The sequence below is a fragment of the Micropterus dolomieu genome, linkage group LG23, assembly GCF_021292245.1.
Source record: "Micropterus dolomieu isolate WLL.071019.BEF.003 ecotype Adirondacks linkage group LG23, ASM2129224v1, whole genome shotgun sequence".
NCBI lineage: Eukaryota > Metazoa > Chordata > Actinopteri > Centrarchiformes > Centrarchidae > Micropterus > Micropterus dolomieu.
The window spans coordinates 29854273-29867760 of NC_060172.1; the positions used below are offsets into that span (position 1 = coordinate 29854273).

General features: G+C 41.2%; 1 protein-coding gene across 3 annotated transcripts in view; it reads left to right on the forward strand.

Annotated features, from left to right (window-relative positions):
• The first annotated feature begins 11009 nt into the window (after positions 1 to 11009).
• Positions 11010 to 13488, forward strand: part of spns2 (spinster homolog 2 (Drosophila)) — a 62187-nt gene continuing 59708 nt past the window's right edge. For all 3 annotated transcript variants that reach the window (XM_046039848.1, XM_046039847.1, XM_046039849.1), the window contains exon 1: positions 11010 to 11428. In XM_046039848.1, coding sequence (XP_045895804.1) covers positions 11197 to 11428 — 232 coding nt within the window. In that variant the 5' untranslated portion in view covers positions 11010 to 11196. The remainder of the gene's footprint in view (positions 11429 to 13488) is intronic.

Below are 13488 nucleotides of genomic sequence, written 5' to 3' on the forward strand. Positions count from 1 at the left end.
CTGTGGTCACAATATATATTCTGGTGTACTCTTGGCATAATGAATACATGAACAGTTGCAGGAAAAACACAGCCCACAGCCCACTAACATCAAAACTTCATCCCAACTGTGAAGTATAGTGGAGGGGGAATCATGGTTTGGGACTGCTTCGCTGCCTCAGGGCCTGGAAGGGTTGCTATCTTTGACGGAAAAATTAATTCCAACGTTTATCAAGAAATTTTGCAGGATGATATGTGGCCATCATTGACCCTTCACTAAGCGCCCACGCCCCCCTTTGTTACTGTTGCTAACTCCAACAAACCATTGGACCTGTGGGATTTGTCACGGCGCTGCACTGTCTATAACTGCACACCCTGGAGAAATGTCAAATGTTTGGAAAAATGAAAAAAGCGATCTCAGAAAGGAGAGCATTATACATTTGAAGGTTTTATTCAGGCTGTTAAAATAACGTTAAACAAATAAAGACAGAAGCCAAAGCCTACCGATCACAGAGTAAAAGTGAACCACCGCATCACCTGATGATCGAGACAAAGGACAAGGATTGACACTGTTCCTGTAAAGCTGGGTAGGTCTCTGTTCACTATTATTATCATTAAAAAGCAAAAGCAGAAGGTTTTTATAACGTTACATTCAGTAGTAAATTAAGTTAGGTAGCGTTAGCTAACTAACATTACATTAGGAACAGTCCACAGGCTACATTTTTCTGGATTTGTTTTAGGTTTTGGAAAGTGAATAAATAGTACTTCTTCTTTCAACCTCTCTGGGTAGCGATTGTTATTATTACAATCGTCCAGGAACAGGGTTTGACCATGTCTTGGAAAAATACAGCAAAAGAAAGCTAGAAAACGACACTTTTTGCATATGAGTCAATGGAGCGCAGCCATGAAAGTGTCAGACCTCAGTTAGAGTGAGTCCAATACTGCACTATGATTGGCTATGGGGCGTGGCTTCGCAAAGGGTCAATTGAAGCTCAACAGAAGATGGTAACAGGACCCAAAGCACAGAAGTAAATCAACAATAGAATGGCTTCAGCAGAAGAAAATATGCCATCTGGAGTGGACCAGTCAGAATCCTGACCTCAGCCTGACTGAGATGATGTGGCATGACCTCAAGAGAGCAATTCACACCAGACATCCCAATAATATTGCTGAACTGAAACAGTTTTTTGAAGAGGCATGATCCAAAATACGTCCTGAACACTGGACAAGTTTGATCTGCAATTACAGGAAACGCTAGGTTGAGGTTATTACTGCCAAAGGACGGCCAACCAGTTATTAAATCCAAGGTTCACATTTTCCCCACCCTGCACTGTGACTGTTTACACGGTGTATTCAATAAAAATATGAAAACATATAATTGTTTGTGTGGTGTTAGTTTAAGCAGACTGTGTCTATTGTTGACCTGTGACTTAGATGAAGATCAGATTACATTTCATGACCAATTTGTGCAGGAATTCATGTAATTCCAAAGGGTTTAAATACTTTTTCACCTAACTTTCTCAAATTAATGTTCATAATTCATATAAATTCACCAGTTCCAAACCAGTCTTTTCCTAGTCATTACCTCGAGCAACAAAATTCTTCAAAAAAAAAAAAAAAAATACAGTCAACAACCTCAAAATCAATATGCTTCCAATCCTATACATTTATTTATTCAGTATGAAGTTGAATTTCCCAAGTGTTAGTCCTTGTATTGTTTCTCTTTTTTAAGAGTAAGCCTTCCATTTTCCTTTCAAGTATTATCAGTTTTCATGTTGCATGGATAAGGCAGGTGTGATATTAAAGGGTGAAGGTGAAATAATGTAACATGAGCACAGCATAGACTGAAATCCAGCAGTTTTGGACTTTTGCACTTGCATGAACCCTGTATCACTTATGTTAGAGGATCTCCTCATAAATAAAACTGAAAGATGTCTCCTGCAGTTGCCTGTGTGATGTGTTACCATATTAAACCAACCATATGAGTGTCTACCTCTGATAGTTGCACTCCATTTGAGTGTCGCTGAGCCCTAAACTGTGAGTGTGAGTCTGTGACCTCTGCTGAGTTCATGGAACATGATAGGTGTTAACATTCATCATCTTAAACCTGGCTGTTCTTGTCAAATACTAGCACAGACCAGACAAACAAGACATATTTACATACCTTAGTATGACCGCCGCTTGTCAGTCAATTTTGAAACTGTTCAGACTGCTGCTGCAGAGGTGTCTAACAACCCCTGGCAAATCCTGTATGTCATTACATGTCCCCATTGTTGCACACAGGGAGGTCAAAGGTCATTGCCCTCGTCACTCTCAGTACAAGGTCATGCAATAATTGGGCTGTATTGTCATCATTCTATTGTTTCTGCTCAATAACTGCAGTACAGAAGGGCAACTTGCCTTTATTAGAAATGTGTACCAAAATTTATTTGCTGACTTACAACGTTTCTGACCAAATATTTTCTATTAAGGTGTTTTAACTGAAGTTGACAATAACAGATGGATGAAAACTCTAATTCATAGATGCCAAGCCATTGTTAAAGCTTTCATTCCTTTATTAGATTACTCAGCAAGCTGAGGGAATAGATTGGGCAGTAGAACACGTATGTGGAATAACAAGCCAGCACACACGCACACTAAAAGCTATGTGGAAAACATTCTGACAGTTCAACCTGCAATTAAAACACAATAGGTATTGTGCACCATGTTTCTGAAGACATTATCTGCATACCTCTCCGTTTCCCCTGTCGACCCTGGCTGTACAGGAAACTGTCACAATGGCTAATAAATTGTCCAGGCCAATCAATGAGGGAGCCAGGAGCCAGGGGTAGAGCGGATACAGTCAGTGTTTACGCAGGGATGGGGAGTATTTTAGCCGTGAAAACAGCCGTGCTTCTGACGCAGTCACACAAAATAACATGCTGATACATACAATATGGTCATAGTATCAATAATAACCAGAAAGAGTAATGTGCTTCACACATATTTACTGCAACAGAATAGACAGCGTATCTACCCTGTGTGTGTTATTGCAGATCAGCCACAAGACGATGATAAGAGAAGTCAAACCACATTTGTGGATGTGAAGTTGCACTCTTTTCCTTATCGCCAGCAAACTGCTGCAGGGACATGACATCATATAGAGCAAGAGCCCTCTCCACCCTCTGTACTGCCCCTTATTTGGAAATTTACATCATATGGGCCTTCCTGTCTTCACACCTCAGCTAGTTGGGAGAAATATACTTTTCCTATTGCACTGTAAAGTATCAGGGGCAAAAGATGAGCAATATTGGTTACAGAAAAAAAGAACAGAAACAAAGGAAAAACAATTGTTACATTTTACCAAATAATTCATAGCAGTATTATTTTATTTTTCCTCTGAGTGTTACTTCTATAAAAAAATGGACTGTTCTTTGTGTGTCTGATGAGTGATATGAGAACAAATGAAATGTGTTGATTGGATTGTTGGGGGTGATAATTCACACAAGTATAAATTGCTGCTGTTAATCAACACAGGTGTTTAGTAAATGCAAAAAAGCAAGTTGCAGTAAAGACTGAAGCAATACAGGAAGAAAAACAACGTAGTGAAAATACTTGTAATTTTCAGCCTGTTCTGAAAAATGGGTATGATATTTTTAGGTAACTTATCAACAATGTGAATGATTATCCCTGTTTGTGTATGATTACGTTTTTTGATACAAGGCTGCGTAGCAGATCAATCAAGCCTTGTCTCACTGTCATGCACATAACTTTATCCAGAGCAGGGAGTACAAACATGGACTACAACGGAAATGCAGCAAAATCTGAGGTTTGCCCTATAATGGCATATGCACATTCTGGTACTATGTATTTAGCATTCCTGTTTCAGAGGCCTGCTGGCCACTGTGCTGGAGAGAGCTGATTCACAGACACAGCCATGGCAGTGGGGTAATTACAAAGACCTATGTAGTCTATAAATATGAGCTACAGCAACACAAAGATCTGGTCAAGTCAACTTTAACCACATAGCAGCTCAGATTTCTCCAATTAGGCAGAGCATTGGTGTAACTTTTTCAGTAGCACAAAGAATGCAGTTGGAGGAAAATGATTCAAACAATGGAGATCGACATGACGATATGGAGGCAGACAGTGGAGTCGGGCTGGTTTTACTTGCCAGACAGATCAAATGAGACAGATGACCCAAGACCAAGAGTCCAACTTGGATGGAGCTGTCGAATAAATAATTAAATGAGCAGATAAAAGACGGTCTCTCTGCCCCTGAACACTATATATAGTCGCTGCTGCCTCTCTGCCTCCTGCTGCTGTGCTGTACAGTATAGCCCTCAGACCAGACTTCCAAGGAGTGGAGACTTCCAGCCCAGATCTATTCAAATCCTCAGCTGCTCTGCCGCCAGACACTCTGTTGCTTCAGTTTGGGAGTGCATGTAAGGAGCTGGGTGGAGGGGAAGCAGGGGGGTTGTGCAGTAGCTACAGCAAGCTGCTGTCAGACGCAGAGGTCAGGAGGTCACAACGGATGAGAAAAGGTCAGAGTGGCAGAGCCCACACCTCAAGACTGACCAAAACCTAGACAGTTCCGGCTCCAAAAACAAATGCATGTGAGGAGAATGGTGGTCCAATGCTGCCAGACATCAGTAAGGGTGGTGTAGTCTCACTGTGGACAGTTTCTAAGATGTGTTGCTAATTAGCTTGTTGTTAAAGAGAATTGAAATTGGTTCAGTTTTTTTTGCCTTTAGTTCCCTGTTGGGCACATGAAAATCTTCTGGTTATATTAAAGTATCTATTGAAGTTGGCCTATGTTAATGCTATCAGCTTGACCTCCTATGAATGAGTGGAGTAAGATCTTTCCCAGTTCCTCCTGCTCACTGGCCAGTGTGAAATGAGTCCAGTTAGACGCTTCATTGTCTGACAACTGCGAAAATCATTTCTACAAATTATTTGAATTGACAGCAAGTGTCAAATAAAAATGGAACAAGTTCATGTCTCTTCACAGGATGGAGCAATTCCACTAGAGTTCGAAACATTCATTTAGTTGGCAGAAAACAGTATGGTTATACAGTATGATATAACATGATAGATTACAAACGACACCAAAATATGAGAGAGATGCTTCAAAATACTAAAACTTAAATATTAGAGCTGACTGGCTGACAAGACATCTAATGGCAATAGCGGTGGTGGATATGCTCTTTGGCCTCATTAAAAACATCACACAGCTCATCAGAACATGAACCTGAGGAAAATGGCCGAAACTGTGAGCAAGGCATCCCCAGATCCTGTTTTATTAAGGATTCAAACTACACCAACCTGTGATTTCCGGTTACCATTTGTTGAAATGCAAAGGAGACAGCTGTTAGATGTAAATATGTACTCCACTGAACATCTTATCTCCACTGAAAAGTATATTTCTGCAACACAAACTCGTTGTTTTCACCTTAGCTGAACCAAACATGAACAGGCCCCCCTGCCTGTTCATCCTCTCTTTCCAGATCTTTAACGTACAGTACATAGTGTCCTCAGGGAAACTGGGACACATGGTCCTTGGTACAGGAAGGGGAAATGTGCATTTTTAACTGGACGTAAACATGGCTGAGACAACAATAGGAAAATGGCAAACTGTTGTTGTGATTACTGAATTTACAAAAGAATCCTTGATTGTTTTAATTGCAGAACATTTTGTTTATTTATTTCACTACAACTTCACTTTATTTTCATTGCCCATGGATAAACTAGATATTTAAATACATTAAAACCAGCAACAATCACACGAGAGAGAAAGATCATCACTATCAATATACACATTTTGAAAATGTACAGATAGACCCAGTGTGCTGCCGAAAAAACACAACTATTCTCACACACATTTTACTGCCTGGAGAAGTCATCCATATACAAGTTAAACAAGAACAGAGATAATACCCCACCTTTTTAATCCCATTAATGACCTGAAAAGAGTCAGAAATACACTACACTCCACTGCTTAATCAAACTTGCATACTGCATTGCACGTTCTTGTGAACGTCATGAGCTCAAAGAGGTGGAGACGTGTTAACCAGAAGCACAGCTGATAGACACACGTGTTAGTGGGACATTTAAACTTCACTGGCAGCCACATGTTAGAATGCAGAAAACGCCGGCCTTATCGCCCTGCAGGCGCTGGGCCCAGCGATTAGCAAGTTATCTCCCATCCTGCACTGGAGGCTCGGCCCTGAGCTGAGACAGGAAGGAAGGCCGGGTTAGTGACTCAGTGGCTCCGGGCCACAGAGCAGAATAATGCTAGAGATAGGTCCGGGTCCACCGAGCCATTCTGCACGATGGAAAAACACACAGGATCCCACAGACATGACCAGCATATCAAACACATCCCGAAGAAAGAGGAGGGGAGTTGGGGGCTCCAGAGAGGGAGACAGGAACAACTGTTTACTGGGGCTCCTTCCTAAGCCACTGGCTGGTTTGGCCCCCTTCTCTTTTCCTGTATCCTCTTATCCTGGATGTCAGTCTGTACCGTTACAAAAGCAATTCTTGTCAGCATCGCTTGATCATTTTATGCTGAGCCCGCCAGGCTGCACTGTTTGCATCATACTTTCCAGATTCATACAGAGGGGATTTTCAGACATCAAAGATGCTGGGAAGTAAGTGGATGATTGCTTTGAAAGTAGTTCTGCAAAACAAATGCCATGACGGGCTTTAGGTTTAGCAAGCAGAACTTTTTTATTTCAGTCTAAAGAAAACAATACAGGTCAACTTGGTTGGCGAGCGCATTCAGACCTCAACTCTTATACCCTTGCAATGCCAAATGCATGCACATCAGAGCCAGGCAAGCCCCCAACCTTCTCCCAAACCGATGCCAGGATTCAGCCTCCCTAATCTTCTATGTATCTACCTCCCTCCCAGGTTTAGTTTAGTTTCACTAGGATAAATACTGACAAAAAGCTCTCTCTTATTTCACTTCCAGGTTATTAGCATTTTGTTTATACAGGGAAGTATATGATAGAATAAAACTTTTCAGTCATTTGTAGCCTACTCAGTTCATCTGGAATAAAAGCCTATTGGCCACTGTCCCCCCTAGCTTTCAGCAAAATCAAACTGCACTTGTCAGGAATGCCCCCGCAGCACACCCACCTTTCATTCATACACTGAACTCTGTACTCAGAATCAACAACATCTCAGATTTTCTTGCTCTGCCTCACACCTTTCCTGCAGCATGTCTTTGTTCAGAATGACACAATCCTCTACACTCCACTTTCTGTGATATATAGTTGATCATGCTGGGGACAGTCCTTGTGTTGGCAAAGTAAAAATGGCTCTGGTGTACACAATGGAATAGTCTAACAATTAGCTGGAGATGTTTTGGCTCCTTTCTGACAGAACACAGATGGCACAGAAACTCTCATCTGCATGCAGGATTGGACCTCTCCCAGCCATTCAAAAAAAACAGCAAATTTTCCTTTTCAGGCACACAGTCATCTTGCAACACTGGTGCCGCTCTGTTACAGAAGCTCATCTCATGAAAAGTCATCGCATTGAAAATCCATTGAGATGTGAATGCTTGGAAAGATTTCAGACATTATCAGACAGCAACACAATTTGCAGTGTTACAGGGCATTGTCACCTACCTCAGTGGTGTTTAACTCATCAGCTGTCACCCAGTAGCAACAAAAAAGAGGGTTATATCCAATTGTTGTATGGGACAAGTGGGGAACAAAGTCCCTACAGTATTTAAAGTCTTTCTGTATCTTCTCCCTGATATATTGTAAGGTGGGGACAGGGGTGGCTGTCAGATGAGCACAGAAACCTCTGAAACTGTCAAAACTGTTCATCTTTTAGGTTTATTCTGTAACCACCAGGAATGCCACGGACTAACTAACACTAGTAGGATTCATCAATCATTAGTGCTTCATCACTGTGCCCTAAATATGACTTATAAATGGTCAACTTCATTGCTTTCAGACAAAAAATACTTTGTTAAGTTTAGTCTTTTGTATTTTTCAGCCAATTTTTGAATAAGAATATTTTGACAATATTTTAAGTGACATTTATGGTAAAACAAATCAGTGTTCTAATGTGTCTGCTGTGAAGGTGAGTGACACATAACTTTCACTCCTGAAAAGACATGAATCATCTATTTTCAGTGTCATCTAGACCAGTGTTTCTCATAGTGGGGTCCCCAACGAAAAGTGGAATAGTTTTTTTTTATTCAGTTTAATTCTATTCTATCATATACTTTCTGTAATAAAACATCTAAAAGGTAAAATTCTATTAGAATGGGGACTCAGATTGGGACAATATTTTATCAAATTGGGGTCCGTGGTCTAATTTATGTCAATTTAGGGGTCCTTGATGTGAAAAAGTTTGAGAACCACTGACAAGACTGCTTAAACCACTGCTTTTGTTTTTTGTGTGAACACCTCTCAAATATGTGCAGTGCATTAAAACCCAGCAGACAACCAGGAGACTCAGATTGATAAGCAGCTCGGGGTCGGACAGATGGTGTGACAGCAAACTGAGATGTAGTAATAGGTAGAATTCTCTTAGATAACGTTTTCCCCAAAGTGGAGTCAGTATTTGCTGTGGTCTCAGAGTCACAGTAGAAATACCCCAGCAGCTATTGGCCTGCTTGCTCAGCAAATCTCCCTGAATATTGTGAACCACAGAAGATTGAATATGGTGCCTCCTGGTTATTGTGTTTTGAAATCACTAAAATGTGGGGCATTCCTTAATTTTTACCACAAAAATATGATGAAATAAAATATATACATATATGATGGTATTGTTTTATAATCAAGAGATAATCATAAAAGGTTTGTGCCTCCGTGAATTCTTTTGGAATGAGTGTGTCACTGTAAAATGTATTTTCATTTCATTTTTTGGCTGTAATTGTTGGGTTTGAAAATTGTTATTCTAAATTTTGAGACGATATGTCTGATGAGATGATATCTGCCCCCAAATGACAAGCTCCATGGGACTTTAGACTTTACTCTCATTTCTTCTCGTTTGATTGAACAATGGAGTATGGACCGATTCTAATTTCCATGTAAATAGTGTGCATTTGTGGTTATGTTTATAGCTTATCCTGAATTGAGATCCACATTAGTAGTTGCCTTGGAACTACTTTTCATGGGGTGTATTTTAAAAAACACTTTTTTTTCTCACAAATTGCATCTAACAAAAAATGATATTTCATTTCGAACCCTCATTCGCAATGATACCGTGTTACATACAAGTTAAAATAAATAGGATGAACGCATATGAGAAACATCACTTACATGTTGAAGCAGGGAGGTGTAATAATAGTTTTAAATTTGGTAGAGCATTCATTTTGAGCATTAAAATAAAAAGCTGACTTTCCAAATTCAGTCCGTGTTACCGGACTTGCTTAAGCGGAAGCCAGTCAACATGAAAACTATAAAAATACAAAACATTAAAGGAGAACTGTTGAATGTCACTGCTGACTCTGTGTCGGAGCCCAGTAACCAGTGGACTTTGTTGAAGTGAAATATTAGATTTTTACACACACCTTGACAGCAGTTCCTGTACACCTACACCCTTTTTATACAATCCATTTAGAAGAATTTATCAGAAATGAAGGACAAGAGTGATCATGATTTACATGTAATGACTTCCCTTTCAGTCTCATGTAAACTACGTGACGAGGTTTTTCCTCTTCAGGGAGACCAGTAAAGCTACCTGTTTCTGCAGTTGTGGTAATATACTGTTTCACATAAGGCTCCACACTGTAGTTGTTTTTCACAATACAGTATGTTCAGAAGCTACACCTAATCTTTAATTAACCTTTACTCCAACACCACAATCAACACTCCTGGGCCTTTGTCATTGAATGCAAATTCCTGAGGGAGAAATCTCAGTGTTATCTTTACTTCTGTTTCAGATTTGATAAACAAATCAACTATGTTGTCATTGTGAGCTTCTGCCACCTTCAATCACTTTTAACCCCATTAAAATAATTCCTATTCTATTAAGGATTTGAAGTCCATAGTTAATGCTCTTATTTCTTTTCATCTCTGCTATTGCAGTTGCCTCTATGTAGGAGTCAGTCAGACAGCCTTGTCTCGCCTGCAGCCGGTTCAAAATGCAGCAGCGAGATACCTCACCTGTACAAAGATGAGAGATCATAAAAAAGCATTGCATGGCCTAACAGGTTATAGCTCTGATCTCCTCCTACCCTAATCCACCTCCAGACCCCTCCTATCTGATGACCTATCACTGCTTTTCATTTCACACTACCATTTAAAATCCAGGGCTGATCTCACATGCAGACATGACTCGTCGCACTCTATTTGTCTGATCTCTCGACAATGGTGTTGTGCTTACATGATTTTATCCCAAATTATACACTTTCATTAATTTACTTATATCCTCTTTATTATGTCTGTGTTTTATTTGATTGTCATCATTAATCAAATAATCTATAATAAGCTTTCTGTAAAGCACTTTGGTCAATGTTGGTTGATTTTTAACTATTTCATCAGAGACTGTTGAAATGCCATGACTGTCAGTATGATTTGGGGACCTAAACTAAGTCAGTCTCATTTTGACATTTTATAAATGTGGAGGAAAAGAATATACACAACAATATAGACATACTAAAAATATGAGCACACCACAGGCGACCCAGCCTTCTCTGATTTCTAAATGTGTCTGTGCAACATACTTTCATGACCTATTTCTCTCAGCCTACAGTTATTCAGTAGTAATAACAGTAATGTTTTTTCAGTCAGCAGTCATTGCCCACTAATATATCGATGATGATTATTTGATATAGGCTATAAATAAATTAAGTGGCACCCACCCACCCAATTCCCACCACTGCCAGCTTCCTTAAATAACAGAATGTGTTTTCCAACCGCACTCCACTCCAGTTGCAATTCCCCGGCATCTGCACCACAGTATCAGGTGCGGCTCCATCATTCGCTGCAGGGCTTCAGGGGAGGAGTTTTTACAGCCAGGTCACACCCCCTGCACTATAACGCTTGGTCCTTAGAAAAAATACTAAGGAGCGCACAGCCCGTCCGTCACTGCTCACTGGTAGAAAAATATGATCCCGAGAAGAGCTCGTGCGCTTCAACAGTCAAGACAACAATTTAACTGCGACTAATTTCAAGTAAAATCACAGACCATCACTGAGTCTGGTCCTTGTTGAACTGTTTTCCTCTGCATTCTCTACCTCTTCTTTTCTGCTCTGGATCTTCCGTGCCAGAAAATGTGTGTGGATAGAGATGGATGCGAGATTGAAGGCTGCAGCAGTTCGGATGAGGTGCGCACGCTATCGGGCAGCATGAGTCCCGGACTGAAATCCAACCCGGACCTTCACCCGTGCAAGCCGGGGCAGAAATTCCGCGCCGCGCTGCTCAGATGCCGCACACCGGCTGCTGCCGCCGGGATCCTCAGTTTTGGGAACGTCCTCAATTACATGGATAGATACACTGTAGCCGGTAAGAGACCTGACTTCTCTCTTTCTGTATCAGAATATTCTTATTTATCTGACGGGCTCCAGCAAACAAAGCAGAGTGGTGTTGTTCATTTGTTGGAGTGATTGTACATGCACTAATTGCGAGCTGAGTCTTTTAGAGCTGCCAGCTCACCTCAGCTGTAGGCAGGCGGAACAATGGGCTTGCCGTAGCGCAGTGGACAGTCTGCTATAACCACAGTCCTGTGTTCGTGGTTGTAGACTGTGTGCGCTGTGGTTAAATCTTATAGATAGGCTACATGTCTTCACTATCACTCAAGAAAATGCTTGACAGTAATGATTTTTACCCGGGGCTGTTAGATAATTACAGATAAATCAATTAAGGTGATTGACTCTCCATCCACGGATCTGACTGCATGCTTTCGCACTGTAGCCTAGGTGTGTGTGTGTGTGCGTGTGTGTGTGTGCGTGTGTGTGTGTGTGTGTGTGTACGATGTCGCTTTGGGCTCATCTGTCAGACCAGCTTCAGCGACTGCAAGATGAGAGAGAGAGCTATCAAGAATCAGTCATTAGTTCCTCGCCCTTTTCTGGGAGCGATATAGTCCAACATCTAACAGCCTGCGTCTTGTGCGGCAGCTCGTGCGATGCTGTGATGAGGCCATGTGGCTTTAATCCTCCTCGAGCATTTCCTCACTATAGCGTTATTAAAACTGAACACTGTGTACAGATGGGAATTAAGCCTCTAGTGTTGGAGTGCGTGAAAATGTGAAAAGTGCTTTTGCTTGAGCCCCAATTGTGGAATTGATAAATTCATTTATGGTGATTAAGATGAATTTATGTTAAAACAAAAGTCAATAGTAGATTTCACTGGCCTTTTTTGTTTCTGTATTGTAAGAAGGCAGTTATTAAAATAGGCTAGTCTCACACCATGTGTGTCTGGGAATCAAGAAGGTGCTTTTGCAGATTTTTATTAATTGTAGTTCATTATAGGGATTCCTTGTCAAGCAAGAATTGTCTAATATATTTTTGCAATGAATCACTCAAATTTAAAATGTGTTACATCAGGTCAGGTCTTAGTTTTACTCAAACTTGGTAGCTGGATTTATAGGCTACTTACCCGTGGACATTGGACTGTGGCACTGAATGGGTTAAAGATATTGCTGCAACATGGAGAATGGAGGGAAGTGTGTTCATGGGGAGAGTATGCTCTTCTGTACAAAGAAATGCCATCCTGGTTAAAGTGCAAGTTTCTGCTTTCTTATGTGATAGAAATCTACTTGAAATTTTTACTTGTGGCTGTATCCTTCACTTCTTCAGATGTTATTTGCAACACAGCATGTAATTATCTGAGATTAAGATTTCTATAGTTGATAAATCAGGATAAAATTGTAATGATTTCACTCTGTAGCCCCTGGCAGAAATAAGGAGTGGCTAAGTCAGACAGAACAATGTGTACACTTAAGTAGCCACATGCTTACGGCTCACCATGCCGAAGGCTTCAGGTTCAGTCTGTCAACTGTAATGAGTCAAGCCACGAAGTCTTGGGTGGCTGAGTGATCATTACAGCAGGTAGGCTTTAGCTGCTCAACCTACAGAACGTGTTGATGTGCCATATCTAATCTTAGCATCTTCAAGCCAAATCACTGCAGATAGAGTGAAAAGCAAGGTACATCCTCATCCTTAGTCATGGAAGAGTCAGTCTCCCTCTACAGTAGCGATCTGTGCTCCTGCGTCCTAACACCTACTCACGCTTTGATCAGAGGAAACCCATCATTAAGCTGCTTTAAGGGGCTTAAAAACAACACTATTCTCCTCTGTCCTCTCCATCATGATCCTGCCACTGCCGTCCCTGCTCTTTATATCTCATGAATTGCAAGGCAGAAAATCCATCGCTGGACCCTCTGCGCGCTGGCTGTGCTGTGCGAGTGACTGAAGAGAGATGAGGAGAAAGTGGGAAAAAGGAGGAGGGAGGGAGAGCAGGATAATGGGAGTAGGGGATGGTCGAGGGGGGGTGTTGCAGCAGCCTGGGCTAACCCTCGTGGGGGGAGAGGCTGTGTTCCCTGCCACCTGACCGCTCCTGGACTG